The sequence below is a fragment of the Suncus etruscus genome, chromosome 9, assembly GCF_024139225.1.
Source record: "Suncus etruscus isolate mSunEtr1 chromosome 9, mSunEtr1.pri.cur, whole genome shotgun sequence".
Lineage (NCBI taxonomy): Eukaryota > Metazoa > Chordata > Mammalia > Eulipotyphla > Soricidae > Suncus > Suncus etruscus.
This window is the reverse complement of record NC_064856.1, coordinates 81,111,643-81,131,448: the sequence shown is the minus strand read 5'-3', so window position 1 is coordinate 81,131,448 and position 19,806 is coordinate 81,111,643. Positions and strand designations below refer to the sequence as shown.

The window sequence follows — 19,806 nt, the reverse complement described above, 5'->3', positions numbered from 1 at the left end:
ACTGAGAAATAGGTTACTGAGGAGGTCACTAGAGTAGGAGGAATATTTAAGGGGAATGAAATGGTGCATCTACAAGTCCAGAGGTACACTTGAAGTTTATACTTAAAAATGGTTAGATTCTTAAAATAGTGGTTGTTGACATTTTCAAATCTGATGCTCCTTTGGTAAAAAAAATTTGTAATGGCTCATTAGTATTCTAAAATAAAATTAATGTTTAATATAATTTATCCTAAAAAGAAAAAAAAATTATCCCCAAATATAATTTAGAAATGCCTGAGCACTAGCTATTATGATAGTAAAAATATTTTAAATATAAATAATAATATAGCTATGCTAGACATGATAATTAAACTTGAAGATACTTTCTTCCATATAAAGAATCACTTAAATGTGCACTACAAAAATCGAAGGGAATTTGTTTTATACTGATGCTCTCAGTAATAGTAATTTTCCATGATAACATGACATGATAAACATCAAACAAGTCTACTCTCTTTAAGAAAGCTATATTTCTTGGGACCAGAGTGATAGCACAGCAGTAGGGCATTTTCCTTGCACATGGCTAGTCTAGGATGGACCTGGGTTTGATCCCTGGCATCCCATATGGTCCCCCAAGCCAGGAGCAATTTCTGAGCGCAAGGCCAGGAGTAACTTTACCCTTGAGCGTCACCGGGTGTGGCCCAAACCCCCCCCCAAAAAAAAAGATAACATATAAAATGTCAAAATATGATACGTATTAGACTAATGCAAACTTACTCTTTTATTAGATATACTATGGTTTTAGGCTCAAGCAAACAGTTTTCACCTGTCTATGAATCCTCAGAGGGAAATTTTAAAGATAGTACACAGAATAATCTTTCTTTTGTAACATTTACCAATAATAGAATAATTTCTTATATCTTGATTTCTTGCAACTAAAATGACAGTGATATCTTTAAATCATTAATACTAAAAAAGTCAGTCTTGAAAATGTTTTTTCTGTGCTCGCTTCGGCAGCACATATACTAAAATTGGAAAATGTTTTTTCTTTTTTTTTTGGGGGGGAGGGTCACACCCAGCGGTGCTCAGGGGTTACTCCTGGCTGTCTGCTCAGAAATAGCTCCTGGCAGGCACGGGGGACCATATGGGACACCAGGATTCAAACCAACCACTTTTGGTCCTGGATCGTCTGCTTGCAAGGCAAATGCCACTGTACTATCTCTCTGGGCCTTTTGAAAATGTTTTCTGACTTAACTAGAATACCCCCCCCCTCTCTCTCTCTTATGCTCTGTGATTTACTGTCATTCATTTTATGGATTTTGTTGGTTTGTTTCTCTAGCCACTCACTGTTCAACTGCTGGTAAACAGACTTTGAATTGGTTATTAGACTTCTACAGTATGAGTTTGTAGTTTTTCCAAGTAAGTAGAAGAAGTAAGTGATGAGCAAGGCAAGAAATTGAATTACCTATATTGCTAGGTCTACCTCTTAGCTTGTCCAGAAAATGAGAGTGGATCTGCCAGTTATGTTATAAAGTTTGGCAAGGTGATGCAAGCAATGTAAGTGAGACTGGTGAAGTCTGATCCCAAGCAAGTAGACAGCTTACAGATTCAAAAACCATCCACATCTAGGCCAGAGCTATAGCCCAGTGGTAGGGCATTTGTCTTTCATGTGGCTGATCCAGAATGGACCTCGGTTCCATCCCTGGCGTCCCTCCATATTGTCCCCTCATCCAGGAGCGATTTCTGAGCGCATAACCAGGAGTAACCCCTGAACTTCTCTGGAGTGGCCCAAAAACCAAAAAAGACCAAAAAAAAAGCACAAAAACAAACAAACAAACAAACAAAAAATTCATGAGCCACTTCTGGGGGGAATAACTCCAACAGCAATTCTTTACCTCTATACTCGAGTATAAGACGACCCCCCTAATTTTACCCTAAGGACTGGGAAAACAGTGATTTGAGTATAAGCCAAGGTGGAAAATGCAGCAGTCACTGGTAAATTTCAAAATTAATAAAAATAAAATAAAGCGATTACAATAATTTTCAGTAGATTAAATGCTTTTTGATATCTATTGCTAAAGAAAAACCATAAACTAGCAATAATAGCTTTAAAACTTGGGCCCAGCGAGGTGGCGCTAGAGGTAAGGTGTCTGCCTTGCAAGCGCTAGCCAAGGAAGAATCAGGAAGAATCGTGGTTCAATCCCCTGGCGTCCCATATGGTCCCCCCAAGCCAGGGGCAATTTCTGAGCACATAGCCAGAGTAACCCCTGAGCATCAAATGGGTGTGGCCCGAAAAACCAAAAAAAAAAAAAAACTTTAAATAAAGTGCAGAAAACCATAGCTTAACAGATAATCAAGCTAAATCACAAAGGTTAAAATCCTTCAAAACTGAATTCCTCCTCCTCATCATCTGTATGTCCAAACAGAGCTTCAGCTGTATCTGATGTGAGGGTATCAGCATAGACCTTGTCATCCTCACAGAGTTTGCAGATATCATCATCACTGCTGTCAGTCTCATACAACAACAATTGTGGGTTAAATAGTTCAGTGGCATACAGTTCAGTTCAGCTGCCTACCTCTTCAGCGCAGCTGAGATTTGTGGACTAAGCTGAAGCACCAACCCCTTCAGCTGAAGGCAGAAAATGACTGGAGTCTACCTGCATTTGATTTGGTGTATAGACTTGAGTATATATGGTATTTATAATGTGCCTCAGTCAGGTTAGGAGAAAAATGGGAAAAGTAAAAAATAGGATAAACACTCTGTTTAAATGGAAAACAGGACATGGCTTATATAGAGAAAACAGAATGTTTGCTCTTTCAGGCTATATGAATTTAGCTACATCTCCCCCTTTTCTGTTTACTAAACATAAAAATTTAACGTGGGCTAGATAGGTCATGCTCTCAATTTATACTATTGTTCTCCACAAGAGGCAAGATCCCAAAATCAGTAGTACCAGAGCTGCCTGGATGAACAGAACTATTATATCCAGATCAGAGTTTTTTTGCAAAGTGATAATAGTAGCTATTATTTTGTAGAGGCAGAGGAAAAACACTGGGGGAATAGAAATAAAAATGTTTAACCTAAATAAGAGCAGGGTGGGTGGCCTTTCCCAGGAAGTATTCCGACTACTGGCTTCAGTCTATAGTTTGCCTATAGTTTCTTCTAGGTCCCAGGAAAAGTAAAAGGTTCCCCTTTCTTTATCTTCTCTTTGGTGGTTATATTTGTCAGGCTTTGCATATGAGTCCTTTGGCTCTCACAAGTCATATGTCATTGCCAGGGGCATCATGAAGCATGCCCCAGATGCAAGTCATTGTGGCTCTAAGTTTGTCCCTGGTTTCCTCATTGTCAGGGTGGCTCAAAACTTGCCCCTGTTTTTGTAGATAGGACCAAGAATTTGGGGGTGTATGGCCAATCTCAGAGTTAGTGAAGCTTAAGTCAAGCCAATATGACAAATGTTCAGGGTTTAGAGTCCACCTGGAACACAAATTTTGGAGTTCTTATCCTCAATAGAGATAAGTTTTTCATTTATAAGATATCCCCATTTTACTGGGTCTATGAAAAAAAGGGGAAAGGATATTGCTACAAGTTAATATTGGAACACCAGGGAATGAGGATTAGGTTGTAATATTTATCCCTCAGAAGGTGTCATAATCTATAATCCCTATATATAAGAACACTGTTCCCAAGAAATACATATAAAGAAATACACATATCCCCTATTTTCTGCTGAACAAGTCCATAGTAATAACAATGTTCCTCAATAAAGAAATATACATAAGGGCTAGAGCAATAACACAGAAGGTAAGGCCTTGCACACAGCCAACCTCAATCACAAACATCCCATATGGTTCCCTGAGCCTGCCAAGAGTGATTTTTGAGCATATATCCAGGAGTAGCCCCTGAATGCCACCAGGTGTGGTCCAAAAATTAAAAAAATAAAAAAGAAGAAGAAGAAATACACATATCACTCCTAGTCTGTTTTGGTCAAGTCCAAGGCAGGCAGAATCTGGATTACTACTTCAGCTAATGAGGTGGTTGTGGCCAGTCAGGGAGGTGGTGGAAGTGTCCTGCAGCTGCTGGGTGGAGACACGGGCCAAGATTATCAAGTAGCAGTCCACAGTGAGGTGAGGCTAAAAGAGTATGATGGGGTGCAGGGATCCAAGGCACAAAGGATCTTGACCTATAGAGAGATAATAGGGTTTAACAGGGAAAGCAACAAATACAAGAGGTGAGCACAGGGAAACAATAGAAAAGATTTTGCTCTGTTGTTATAGATTAAAATGTGCACACATCATTCTTAAATTTTGGGTTTGATGTTTGAGTCTATTTTAAAAGAATAGATTCCTTTCTCATCTTGAAAGTGAGGCCTTAAGGGGCTGCAAGACAAAATTACTATTATTTAGGAGTGTTAGGTGCCCCGCTCAAAAATCCAATCAATGTAGGTAGTCTGACTGCAAGTGGAAGTCCTTTAATTCCCATGGCACAGACGTAAAAGGGTACAGGGAAGGAGGCAGCACTCCATCAGTTGGGACTTGGCTGAGCTTAGTCTCACCATTCTATTTTCTATGGTAGATTGCTGAGGTTTCCTGGGATGGATTTTTGGTGAGGGGACCTGAACATCTTCCTGCTGTTGGTAAATCCACCTTAAATGGGGTTGTCTCTTTGGGTTCTACCCTATGAGTGTCCTCGATAGGCTGCTCTTGATTGGAGGTCTGAGGGCCTCACACAAAGCACCTTTGGTAGAAGGAGGGTAATAGGCACCAGCATCTGGAATGCTGCTCAGAATTTTCAGATCTCTCCCCTTCACTGCCTAATTTCCTGTCCAACTGAAAAGAGCCTCTGCCACCACAGGTTATGGGACACTTTAGTGAGACCAAAGAATGAATTGGCAGAACCTATGTCAATTTGGAGCATAGCAGCTGCCCTTCACTAGAACCTGCTCAGGTCAACTTTTGCATTCTTCTCTCCTTACATGGCATCAAATTCCAATTTGCTCATGTCCAATGCTATGCAGAAACTTCTTGGTTTTGTTGCCTTTTAGCTACCCAATGAATAAAGACATTCTCTGTGGTGTCATTTCTGTTGATAAATCTGTAACCATTCCATTGAACCATTTGACAGTGTCCAGAACTTAGATTGTCCACATCTAATTCCAGGCTTGGGGCATGTGAGTATCTCTGATTGAGCTGTTTTCAAACTCTGAGTCTGAAGAGATGGTAGCTGGCTTATCATCCTTGGGATATGTGGATCTCTATGGCTTGATATCAGTAGTGATCAATAAATTGTAGTTCTCAATAACAGATTGAGAATCTATCATTACTGAGAAGGCACCTCTACCCTCTTGGGGCTTGTGTGTGAGAAACTCTCTAGGGAGCCTGATACATATAGTTGGGAGCAAGAAATGAATGTAGACAGAACAGATCAACCTGAAGCAGTTCAGAAGGGGGTGTTCATGTGTACTGATTTTCCAGTGAAGGATACAGCACATTCAGCTTGCATGAAGGGGACCATCATAATGATGATTCACCAGAGGATCATGTCATGTCACTGTTTCTTTGAGGTCTCTGTTCTCAGGTCCCTGTTCTGGGTGCTAGTTGTAAGTGATGTTGGTGAATTTGGATCCTAAGCAAGTAGTGAGTTTACAGTTTAAAAATTCATTCACAAGCCACTTTTGGGAAAATAACTCGAACAACTATTTTAGGTGGGAAAGGGAATATTTCTAGTGTGTCTCAGTCAGTCAGGTAAAGAGGAACAAAGAAAGTAGAAAAACAGGATAAGTTCTCTTTTCAAAGGAAATGCAAGATGTAGGTTTTATACGGGGAGAAAGCAGCATGCGTGCTCTGTAGGGCTGTAGGAATTTAGCTAAAAGCAATGAATTGAGATACATGGTAGGTTGATGAATTAATGTATTGGAAGTGTAGTGGAAAAGTGATACTCTTAAAATTGGGATTTTGCCAGCAATTTGGTTATTTGTATTACTTTCTTGATCTTTATTCCACAATAAAGTAGATGAAAGCAAGCAGTTAAGATCACTGGAGATAAGAAGAAATCATGGGAGAATTGTCTGCTTAAATCTTGAAAACATGTTGGGTTTTTTAAAACTTTAACTAGCATTTACATCTCATAAGGAGAGAAAGAAAATGTAGAAAGAATAAAAGTAAGTCAGTATGAAAAAGTGCTTCAGGAAATGAGAAGGAAGAATGTAGTTGAATTAAATAAAGGATAATCCATTTCTGTAGTATGTTGATAGATGTTTCAAGATAACTAGATACAATGCAAATAGGAACAATATTCTGGAAGTGCTGGACAAACAAGAAGGAACTTGATATGTTTTTAAAAATACTAAAGGATTTTCTCAAGAGGCAGATCCTAAGAACATGGTCTGTCCTAGGTTAGCGCGTGTGAGGCAGATGCCTTACTGCTTGTGCCACCACTCTGGCCCCACTGTCAGGTTTTCTAATTGCATGATTAACTTAAATACAGAAAATGGTATAACTAATTTTTAATTTAAACTGAGTGCCTGCTTATAGAAAGTACTCAATTTCAAGTGGTATTTTAATCTAACTAATTTCTTTTTCTGTTACTTGTTTTAGGTGGGCGATAAAATGTGAAGGAACCAATAAGCCAGACCAATGGAAACATTCTAAAGTTGAAAATCCTATGTGGAACAAACTCACCTTTATGTGGCCAGTCCTTAAAAATGGGCAACTTAATGAGGTTGTATTAAGTATATGACTTAATATAGTTTTCTGTATCTAAGAATTATAACATTTTTCTAGCCTAAAATTATTTATCCCATGCCCTGTTAAGTTATATGAGCAAGAATTTGTATTCTATTTTCTTTTTCAATTCTGTGGGATTTAAAAAATATTTATTTAATCAGAATTTTCATTAAGATGTTAAGTATATGAAATGTTTGAAGAGTCTAAGTAAGACCCAATATATGATTATGTTTCCTAATTTTTATGCAGTTTTTTGTCTGTTTCTGATATTTGGGTCAAACCCAGCAGTGCTCAGGAGTTACTCCTGGCTCTGCACTATTGGCAGGCTCAGGGAAACCTATGGAATGTCAGACATTGAACCTGGTTGGCTGCATACAAGGCAAACACACTATTTACTGTACTATCACTCTGGCCATTTATGCAAGTTTTGAATTATAGGTCTTAGGTGCAAGACAAATTAATTATATTGTACTAACTAGTTAGAAAGATATGCTTGAATATGCATATCTATAGATGATATACTTCTATGAAGAAGATAGATATGATCATATCAATAGATGCGAGAAAGCATTCAATAAGGTACAAAATTCGATAAAAACCTTCATCAAGATATGAATGAAAGGAACGTTTCTCAATATAGTCAAGGACCTCTAACCACAAGCCAATGTCAAATATTATTATCAATGGAGATAAACTAAAAGCCTTTACCCTAAAATCTAATACAAGAGAAGGCTACCCTCTCTCACCACTCCTATTCAACATAGTACTAGAAGTATTTGCCATAATGATTAGGCAAGAAAAAGTTATTAAGGGCATCCAGAGAGGTAAGGAAGAAGTCAAGCTCTCAACTGTTTACAGATGACATAATACTCTACTTAGAAAACCCTAAATACACTGCCAAAAAGCTTCTAGGAACAATAGATTTATATAGTAAAGTGGCAGGCTACAAAATTAGCATACAAAAGTCAATGACCTTCTTATACACTAATACTGATAGAGAAGAAATGGACATTAAAAAATCTTATTCACATTAGTGCCCCATAAACTCAAATATCTTGGGGTCAACTTAACCAAAGAGGTGAAGAACCTATACAAAGAAAACTACAAAAGTCTGCTTTAAGAAATAAGAGAGGACACAAGGAAATGGAGACACATACCTTACTCATGGGATTGGCTGGGTAACTATCATTAAAATGGCAATACTCCCCAAAGCATTGTACAGATTTAATGAAATCCCTCTAAAAAAATAACCCATGACATTTTTCAAAGAAGTGGATCTCCAACATTTTAAAATTCATTTGGAACAATAAACACCCACGAATAGCTAAAACAATTCTTGGGAAAAGGAATATGGGAGGCAGTACTTTCCCCAATATAAAACTGTATTACAAAGCAATAGTTATCAAAACAGCATTGTATTGGAATAAAGACAGATCCTCAGATCAGTGGGATATTCAGAGAGTATTCAGTGAGTATTCAGAGAATGTTCCCAGACATACAATGAACTAATCTTTGATAAAGGTGCAAGAAATCCAAAATGGAGGAAGGAAAGCCTCTTCAACAAGTGGTGTTAGCACAACTGGTTAGCCACTTGCAAAAAAGTGAACTCAGACCCCCATCTAGCACCATGCATGAAGATCAAATCCAAATGGATTTTTCTTGTATTTTAAATTTCAAGTGTTTTGAAATTTAGTTTATGTGTGTTTGTGTGTGTGTGTGTGTGTGTTTAAAAACATCTCTTTTATTCAGTAAAACAAAACTGTTGTTACTAACTTTAATAACTGTCAACCATCTAACATATTGAGGAATAGTCCTGGCTTTGTGCTCAGGGATCACTAGTTGTAGGAACAAGAGATAGAATATCAGACAGCCATGTGAAAGCAAGTCTTCATTATCAATTAAGTTTTAGTTCTCTTCTACTAGATTGATTTTCCTCATAGGTTTTTTTGTATCTACTTTTATGTTAATTTTATCCCCTATTTGTTTTACTTTCTTTCTCTTTTTTGGTTATTACTTGAAATTTTAATCTTGCATATGTAGTCAAAATGGAAGATAACAAATATATTTACTCTTCTCATAAATAATAATACTAGAATGACTTAAGTTCAATCGTACAAACTAACTTCATCAGCTACAATTGTCATTTTAAATTATTTTTAAATTTTTGTCCATAGGGTATATTGTATGTAGCCAATATTAATTTACGTATGTCTATATTTTTCTTCTTCAGTGTTATTTAATTTCCTCTTAAATTTTTGTACTCCCACCTGCTGTTACTTTACTTCTGATTAAATACCCTACTTTTAGTTATTAAATTTATTAGTTATTATATTTATTTAATGTTCATTTGCAGATGAAATTTTCACTTAGCAAAAGCAAGATGGGGCATGAGCAGTTATACAGTGGTAAGGCATTTGCCTTGCATGCAGACAACTCAAGTTTGATCCCCGGCATCCCATATGGTCCCTTGAGCCTGCCAGAAGTGAATTCTGAGCACAGAGCTAGGAGTAACTCCTGAGTGTCGTTGGCTGAGGCCCCAAAACCAAAAATAACAACAACAATAACAAAAACAAAAGCAATATGTCATTCTGAATCTGCCTTATACTGTCATTACTGAGAATTCTAATTGTTATTGCTTTGAAAATAAACAACTTTCCATTTAATTTTTTTTTTTTTTGTGGTTTTTGGGTCACATCCGGCAGTGCTCAGAGGTTACTCCTGGCTCCATGCTCAGAAATTGCTCCTGGCAGGCACGGGGGACCATATGGGATGCCGGGATTCGAACTGATGACCTTTTGCATGAAAGGCAAACACCTTACCTCCATGCTATCTCTCCGGCCCCCATTTAATTGGTTTTTAATATCTTTAATTATTAATTTTGCATTTCTCAGTTTTGCCACAGAATATCTAAGGGAAGATTTACTTTGTTTCTTTTTTTCCTGGTGGTTTATTTTTTTTTTTTTGTTTTTCCTGTTTGGAATTCTGTGAATTGTCGTGCATTGTTTCTGAAAATAAAAATATGAAATTATGTTAATCCTTCATTATCTAAGTAGAAAGCTCTTATTAGGTATATTACAGAGCTTCCTATTTTGATCTTTATATCTTTTAACTTTTCATAATTTTTATTTCTTTGCTTCTTTTGGGTATGTTCAGATATTTTCTTTCAAGTTATTAAATTCTTGTCTTTACCTAAAGCTCTTAAATTCCAAGTGAGAGTTAGCAACTTGCTAATAAAAATTTTTTTATATACAAAGAAGTGATTAAGATAGCTTATTTTACTTGAAATTATCAGTCAAGATATTCGTTTATCTTTGCAGTGAAATTCTGCTTATAGTGAATCTAGTTTTATAAGAAAAGTTCTGTTAGTTGTCTCTTCATGTCTGGGCCCTGAAATTTTTTTTTCCCCTATACTTTTCAAGACTATGGAAGTAAATACTCATACATGTTGAGTTTTGACAAATTTCCTCAGAATGGAGGTCAGCGCAGTAATGCAGGGCATAAGGTATCTGCCTTTTGCGCCCTAACCTAGGACAGATCAAGGTTCGATTCCCTGGCGTCCCATATGGTCCCCCAAGCCAGGGGCGATTTCTGAGCATATAGCCAGAGTATCACCTGAGCATCACCAGGTGTAGGACAAAATCCCTCCCCCAAAATTTGTCAGAATGAAATCCGGCCTCAGAGCTCTACTTCTTCTCTGGGTCTTTAGTATATCAATTATACATTCTAATATTTTTTCCTAAATAGGTTTTCTCATAATTTTAAAAGATTTTTGATCATATATATCTATTTTTGTCTCAATCAAGTTTTTTTTTTGTCTTTCCATTTAAATCATTTACCATGCCTCTTCCCCGAGTGAATTTGATAAGATGTATTTGGGTAAGTCAGTTGAAGTCTGAAAGCAAACAACACTGCTTAGGGGCCTGAAGATACCTTTATATTTAGACTGAACTGAAGCAACCATCTGGAAAGTTGAGCTTAGTTTAAAGTTCTTTACATTGCTGTAAACTGTATATTGCCTGAGTTAGCTTCTGGAAGAATTGTGTCTTTGAAATTTAGGGTCTGCAAGCAGCAATAGGAACTAATATGGAGCTAAAGCTGAAAGTGTAACCCAAAAAGACTAATAAATCCGAAAGTTTGGGGTATTTAGCATTCCAACTCCAAACCCACTACCAATATCAGCATCCCTCCGCCACTCTAACTCTGCCTTCTTTGCACACACACACACAAAAATTACTTATTATAGTGGCTTGCTCTTTCATGCCCTTCTTTTTGCTAGGCTGTCCTATCTCTTGAATTTATATTTCCTCTTTCCCATCTTGCTAAGTAAATTTTAGTCAATAAAAACTCTCGCTTAAAATATTAACTTATTACATTTTGAATTATATGCTTATAATATTTTAAGGAATGTAATCTATATTATTTAATTATTAATTTAGTAATCAAATTTATAATGCTTTTAATTAAAATATGTAAGAATTTTTTGAAAGCAAAATATTTCACTAACTTTTTCCTTTTTATTTTGAGACTTTTTAAATTTTTTTATTTAATCACCGTGTTTACTTTATTTTTCAGACTGGGGTTTCAGTCATGGAATGTACACCACCTTTCACCAGTACAATCTTCCCTACACCAATGTCATGCAATTCTCTTCTCCCACCAAATCCCCCTGCCTTTTCTTTCAGACAGGCCTTATGTTCTCTCCCTCACTATCATTGTTATAGTAGGTGTCATTGTGGTTAGTGCTCTAGCTGCACTCACTGTTCTTTGTCATGTTTTGAGACTATTTCTCTGGAATAATTGCTAGGAGCTTGTTATTTTCTTAAGCTGCTGTTTTATGGAAAAGTTGTAAACTGAGGAATAAATTGAGAATTAAAGTTTTTAAATTGTGTAAAAGTTAGGCATTTAGAATATTTTGCTTCTAAACAGTTAAGAGAAAAGAACAGGTTTTTTTTCTATTTAAAAATGATATCACTGGAAAGTAAAACTGAAGAAACTTAAGATTTTGGGATGAGCCTCTAGAGAATGATTTTAAAGTTTCTTGCTCACTATGTTAAAATATGTACTTTGAGAGATACATGTTAAGTGAAAGAATATTACATGTACACATTTTGATAATTAGCTGAAATGTTAACTTTAAAAGGGGAGAGGCGAGGAAAGAAGAACCAAGAGATAGAGAAAAAGCCATTAACTTAATAAGAAATAAGTAAAGCAGGGCCAGTTTGATAAAGGAATTTTGGTCATTGGAGCTTGATTCCACAAATAAAAGCTTACTCAATGTGCTTATGAGGAAGATACAGAAAAGGAAAATCAGAAGGATCAAGTCAAGGCAGGCCACAGCCCATCTGAGGTGTCCTGGCCAGAAATATCTCTAAGCAGTGGACGAGTTTGTATGTAGTGAATACTGCAGAGAAATTAATAGGAATGTAACAAACCCAGCAGAGAACAGGCAGAGAAGAAACAGCTGTCCCCAGAGACCTGTATTTGTGTTTCCTTCATTATCTTTCCTATGCCTCTCTCTGTTTCCATAAGGGACACCATCAAAGTGCCTTAAGCATCAGAACCAGGTCAAAAGTAATGTATGGGAAAAAATGCTAGAAAGAACTCAGAAACTGGGACTGTTTTGAAACCACTAATTATTTTTTATGTCTTTGTATCGGATTTTGTTGTTGACTCAGATGAAATAGAGAAGATGCTTTGGGGCTTCCTTCATCTATCTGGAAGCACCAAGAATCCATCTGAAGTCAGCAGGGTCTCAGGGATCTGCAGCTATAGTCTGTAGTGGTAGCCTCTTGTCATTATACAAGTTTAAGAATAAAAGCCTCTAAAGAATAATGAGGACCTAAGATAGCACAATTATGATAAGTGTGTCAAAATTTAGCATGCTTGAGATATTAAAAAAATAGATCCATATCTAAATCTACAGGCCAGCAATTTTCTAACTATGTTTAAAGCTAATATCGTCTCATGCCTATCCCTTTCATTATTCAGAAAGAACAAAGAGGGAAAATATTAGCTATTTTATGCCAAGTGTGCACTAATAATAATTCAAATGATAGTAAATTTTGTTCTAACAAAACTATTCTATCTCGGGCCGGCGAGGTGGGTCTAGATGTAAGGTGATTGCCTTGCAAGCGCTAGCCAAAGAAGGACCGCAGTTCGATCCCCCAGTGTCCCATATGGTCCCCCCAAGCCAGGGGCAATTTCTGAGCGCTTAGCCAGGAGTAACCCCTGAGCATCAAACGGTGTGGCCCGAAAAACAAAAAAACAAAACAAAACAAAAAACTATTTTATCTCTCTCACTTATCTACAACTATTGTAAATGTTTATTTGCTCTGAGATTTAAAAACAGCTTTATTGTAGAGGAATCATAGACTCATCCTGATCTCACTTCCTAAAATTTTATGACTGTCTGGCTATCACCCCTTCTCCACATTAAGTAAAACACTAATACAGCAATAAATCTTTGAAAGAATCTGTATAACATTGAATGGGACATAACCTTTGTTGTGTACTACTCAGTATACTGTAGTCAGAGAAAGTTCCAGATTGCTTCATACACAATAATAAGCACATATTTAAATAAACATTTCATAATCTGTCCTTTGCAATTTAAATTCCATGTAGGTAAAATGTTCTCAGTTAAGGTCAGGAATACATTAAAAGTTCACTGATTCAAATCTTGTTTATTTAGGAATATGATAAGTTAGCTTCATTGCATGCCATTATTATTAACGTGTTTACAAAGCAAGGTATTATACTGAAAATATTTTAAAAATACATTAAACTGAAAAACATTCTACCTACAATATTCTAAAACATTTATTTACACTTACTTTCTCATAATTAAATGCAAATGGTGTTATTTATTCATCCATCTCACAAATTTGAGCATTTTAATTAGATGCTCTTCCAGAATATTTAACCTTTACCAATTCTGTTTTTGTTTATAACTTACTTCCAATATTTTTTTTCTGAACTAAGTGATTGTTTAGTATATTTGTAATATTTTTAAGAAACTTTCAAGGTAGTTAATTATTGTTTTATGTACTATATTTTTTAAAATGTTCTCTTCTTTCATATGTGCCATTCCATATATTTTGTTGTGCAATGGCCTAACATGAAAGTATATCTTGTCAATTTATGTCAGTTGTTTGTTTGTTGCCTTTCACATATTAACATGATACTTGCTCCACCTCCACTGTGAATATCTGAGCTTTCTTCCTCTGTTCATGATGACTTGTGCACATTTTGGATTTAAAACACTCATACCATACTTAACAAATATCTTCTTCTTTGGAATCTTCAGAAAATAGAGCTTAAAGCAAATAGATTTTGTGCTGTGATTTTATTAGGTGATTTTATTAGATCCTAAGGCTGTGAATAAGGGACAAGCAGGGAAGAAGGGAGATACAATAAGAGAATATGTTATCAAGCTGCCATCCAAGAGGCCACTGAAATAGTATTCTTAGGAGATTTTCTTTTAGAAAAGAAGAGAGGAAAGAAATTGACTTCCATCATTTTTTATCATAAATTTGTTAAAGCTCACTATTAGAAATTTGGGCTAAATATTCAAATGTGGGAGCAATGTAGAAAATAGAAAAGGAAGTGGGTAAGGAGCATTGTACTATATTGGACAAGACAGGGTCAGGTTTGGAAATTTTGAGTTAACTTGAAAATACCTAAAGAAAGGTAAGGACCTAAAAAAAAAAATCAAGTCTTAATAAAAGAGTATGCCAGAAAATGCAAAATATCTTAAATGGTACTTTTTGTGATTAGAAAATGGATTTACCATTTATATACAACATTATGGAGTTCCAGAGGTAAAGTTTTACAACTTTATATGTCTCTAAATTCATCACACCCTCTACTAAAGATTCAGTGTCAATACACCACTAAAAATATACCTGTAGGCCTGAGAATCAGTATAGGATTAAGGCTCTTGCCTTATACTCAGCTGATCCTGGTTCCATCTCAGCACCACATATAGTCTCCTGAGCACTGCCAAGAGTGTTAAGGGTGATTCCTGAGTACTGAAATGAACCCGGGTTCCATTCCCGACATCCATATGGTCCTCCTGAGCCTGCCAGGAGAGATTTCTGAGCCCAGACCCAGGAGTAACCCCTGAGTGCCACTGGATGTGATCCCCCCAAACAAAAACAAAAAAGAATATAAAATTCTTTTCTATTTCATTTTCCATATACCACATTCATGATATACTACAGAGCTTCTTTTTACTGCTTCACCAATGTCCATTATTTCCAATATTTTTTACACAGTCTCTTCTCACTGGTCTGAAATGATATCTTACTGACTTTGATCTGATCTGCCCAGTCCTAAAATAAGTAAAATAACACTTTCAAAACCATTTTAAGAAATGAGAATAAACTAAATTCTAACAAGGTTTAGCCTAATAAATTTATACATTTAATGTATGAACATATAAATAAAACTTCCAAGAAAATAATAACAAAATTAATTCAGAAGTTTACAAAAAAAATTTTTATACTGTGACCAATTAGTATTGATTCAGAAACTCAAGATTAGGGGATTTATTTATTTATTTATTTATTTATTTATTTATTTATTTTGTTTTTTGTTTTTTTGGGCCACACCCATTTGATGCTTAGAGGTTACTCCTGGCTAAGCATTCAGAAATTGCCCCTGGTTTGGGGGGACCATATGGGACGCCAGGGGATCGAACAGCAGTCCTTCCTTGGCTAGCACTTGCAAGGCAGACATCTTACCTCTAGCGCCACCTTGCCGGCCCCAGATTAGGGGATTTTTAAAAAGCAATTTAAATATTATCATCTACTAAATGAAAAGGAAATTATACATTTTTTACATTTTGGATGGTTAGGCCTCACAGTACAGTATTCAAAGCTTATTCCTGACTATACTCAGGGTTCCTTTCTGGTATAACTCTGATATATGAAGAGACTGAGATTAATCCCAGGCTAGATGCATGCAAGGTACTGTATTTCTCTCTATCCCTGAAAGAGTAATTACATGAGCATATCAGAACATATAGTAAAAAGGAGATTTATATGATATAAAATATATTTGAGAAATAAAAATGCTTTAAAAATGCTATCCATAGTAAATTGCTTAACCTGGGACCAGAGAGATAGTACAGCTGTTAGGATAGTTGCCTTGAGTCAGCAGGCCCAGGTTTGATTCTTGGCACCACATTTGAGCCCACCAGGAGTGATTCCTTAGCTCAGGGCCAGGAGTAAGCCCTGAGCACCACCTCATGTGACACCCAACAGAAAGACTCAGAAAATTACTTAACCTACCATAGAATGTGTATATTATAAATTTATTTAAATATTTAGCCAAAACTTGTTGTTAAAGCACATAACAAGGGGCCAATAGGAGCCAATTTTCAGCGAAAGTGTGAAAGTATATAGTCTATGAAATTCAAGCATGGAGATTTTTTAAAAAAATAAGAATAGAAGTCTCATATGAACCAATGAAGCATGTCACTTTATGTCACCTATCCCTGAAACATAAAAACATTACTTCAATAGATATAGGTACAGCTATGTTCATTATAGAGTTGAGAACAGAAACAGCCCAATTGTGTGTGTATAAATGTAATGAAATGCTATACAGCCACAGGAGAAAAATGAAATTAGGTACTTCAGGGAAACTTGAATGAAATATGAAATAAGACAGAGGAAGGACAAATACCAGATGATGTCACTCACATTACCTAAATGTGGGTGGTATAAGGGAGAATGAAGTGACCAATTAGCAGTAGCATAAGGGCTCTGGTGAAAAGTTTGGGAACTTGGTGTGGGAGAGGATGATGCAATAACTTTGTATATTAATTCTGTAAATATTAACATTATTGTTAATCATGTTACATAAATTAATAGAATAAGTTAAAAAGACTAAAACCAAAGACAATGACTTGTATTAATAAATAGTGATTTTGAACAGAAATAAAGAATTTGACAAGTTGAGGAGAGTGAAACGGAAATAGACTCACTCTCATATGACACATTTTTAAGAGTCACAAATTATTGTGGAGGATTATTGCTATTAGGACCATTGTTTGTGCAGAAAATAAATGAAATAAAGAACCTGAACATGGTCTAATGACATCATCTCTGGTCAGATTTTCCCTCAAGTACTCTCTTCTACAAATGTCTTTCTGTGAGTGATATCAATATCTTCCCAGTTGTCCAAGCTGGAGGGTCAGTCATCTCTCCTTTTATTCCCCTAAGGATCATTAATCCTTACATTTTCTACATAAACTGTACCCACATCCTATGATCCATTACCTAATTCCTAATAAGGCTTCAGGTTCAATACACACATAATGCATAAGACTCTTCTATTTATGTGGCCCTATCATGCCCTGGCCTTTTAAGCTATTCAACTTACTCTATTGAAATAGCCGGTTTAGTTTATATTTAGGAAAATCTCTGAAAAATCACTCGGAATCACTTGGAAATCGTCCAGATCTGTTGTTGGGGATAGGAGCAGGACTGGGAAAGTTAGTTCAAAGGACTAGAGCATTCCTGGTGAGAGGTACTTTAGAGTTTAATCTCTGATATCACATAATTCCTAGTGGCCCAAGGAGCCACCAAATACTACGATCAATGCATTGCACCCCAGGCCATGTATCCTGGTCAATTATCTGCTGAACACTGCTTGAGAGTTCCCTCTGCCTCCCAAAAGTACTTTGTCTTGTTCATAGCTTTTATTATCCTCTGTGCATAACACTGATCCTAAAATATAGTAAAAAGCAATACATAATTGGAATTAATAAAATGTAGATGAATGGAAATAAAGTAACTGAATTCTACAAATGGAAATATTTGAAATCAGTTTATTTGTCATCTCATTCTGATTTTTGGAGTATCTTCCAAGTTTATTATTTTTCCAAATAGATTTTTCTATTAAATAAATAAATAGTGTTATTTAAAGTTATTGTAAAATCACTTTTTGTACTTTCTTTCACACTCTTTTTCATGTTAATTAAAGATACTTCACACATGAGCAAAATACATTCCAAGTTAACTCAATTCCATGAATGGTATTGTTTCTACAAACCTAGAAAAAAATACCTCACACCATCTTTCATTTTATAACATACGATATACATAACCTTTTCAGAATTACTTTCTTTTCTATCCAATTAAACATTGTTTAGTCTTTAATGGCTTACATTCATGACATATTTTTGAACAGATAATGTAAGAGCCTAAGTATGTGCAGTGATTTTATTATTTTTTAGGTTTAGTAGTGGCTATTTGTAATCACTGTTTTTTAATTATTTCTTTTTGAAGGAGTTTGATTGGCCAATAGAAGGATTGCTAATTCCAAACAGTCCTCCCACAAAGAAACCTACCTATAAGGCACCAAGGCATACTGTGCCTATAAGATTCAGAATTTTGCCAAATGGAGAGAAGAACAAAAACAAAGCTCTTCCTATAATTGGTCCAGATATCTCACTGGATTGGAAAACAAAGTAAGAATAGCTTATACTCTTTTCTTATTCATTACTCCTCCTAGTTCCTACAGAATTTCCTCCTTGATCACCACCAACGGAACCAGGAAACTCTTGCAGAATTTATATTTAAAGAAGGTTTTTTATTGGAAACGTAATTCAGTGGCAAAGCATATGACTTGTATATATGAGGTTATGAGTTTGGTCCCTGGCACCACCGCCAGAAAAAAAATTCAGGGAAGGGATTCCATATTGATACTTGGGTGTGAAATAGATTCTCCAATTCATTTAATTTTTACATCAGGAACTTAATTTAAACTTTTGATTTCTTTGGTAGGCATGAACATGTAAATTCAAACTGACAAGTTCTGAAAATTAAATAATCATTTGATGCTGGGACAGTAGTAGATTAGGACACTTGCCTTATATACAACTGACCCAGCTTCCTATCCCCAGCATTCCAGATAGTCTTTTGAGCCTTCCAGGAGTTATTCCTGAGCACAGAACCAGGAGTAACCCTTGAACACCATCAGGTGTAGCTCAAAAATAAACCCCCAAGAAAGGTTTTAAATGTGTAATATTGTTAGAGTTTTATGAATATATTTTAAGGTAACTACGGTCATAATTCACTCCTTAAATATGATTTTATAATTCCATTTTGAGTCATTATATGAATATTTACATTTATATATTTGACATTTAATGCAGAAATATTGCTTTTAAATTATAACTTAATATACTGTATTATAAGTTATATTAACAGAATATCTTAAAAGCTTATCATTTAGAAAAGCATTAACCTATACTTTAACTTACAGTGAAATTTGAAAAAAACATTTCCAGTCAATATTTCTACAATATTAGAAAAATTTTGCTATTCTATTTTCGATTATATTTCATGACAAAAGGAATCAAAGACCAGTGCAAAATTCTGATGTAAAGAATGAGTTAAACACATTGTTTCTCATATTATTAGCAGTGATATTACCTCTTGACCTTTCTTTTGAGATGTTTAGAATATTTGAAGCCCCTGATAATAGCTTAATATTACTTTCTTCACATTGATTAAATATACTTCATACATCACTGAACAATGAGTAACATTCAGATCGGCTGTCCACTGAACTGCCGGTAAAGATGATAAAGGAAAAAAATTAATCTTCAAAGTAAAGTCAAGCCTGAAATTGAAATCTTTGACGCATACATTTAATAATTAGTTCATTCTGCTAGATATAAAATGTGAGGGTAATGCCTTTAAAGTAGTAGATGACTTTTTTAAACATCCAAAGTTAACAAATAATTTCTGTTTCTTCCTACATGTTATTTTGTCTTTTTCTGTCTTAGACTATGTCTCAAAATTATTGACAGACTTCATCTTATTTCATTACTATTTTATTGTACCTGGTCATCCAAGTATTACAAACATGATTTGAGAGATTTATTAATTTGGACAATTTTCCCAGCAGAGAGTTTATGAAACTCTTCCTTATCTATGTTCAGAGAACGTTGTGTCCTAACCTATTCAATAATTTGTTCCTATCCATGAATTATTCCCAAATAACTAAATATACTCACATAATTGGCTAGCTAAATCTCAATTAAATATAGTTTCTTTTTGATTCTGACTGATTTCAAAATTATCTGTA

At 35.4% G+C, this 19,806-nt stretch overlaps 1 protein-coding gene across 1 annotated transcript in view; it reads left to right on the top strand.

The window, feature by feature from the left end:
* DCDC1 (doublecortin domain containing 1) overlaps positions 1–19,806 on the top strand; it is a 469,965-nt gene that overhangs the window by 365,679 nt on the left and 84,480 nt on the right. Inside the window, exons 20-21 of the mRNA XM_049780695.1 lie at positions 6,574–6,697; positions 18,000–18,181. Coding sequence (XP_049636652.1) covers positions 6,574–6,697; positions 18,000–18,181 — 306 coding nt within the window. The remainder of the gene's footprint in view (positions 1–6,573; positions 6,698–17,999; positions 18,182–19,806) is intronic.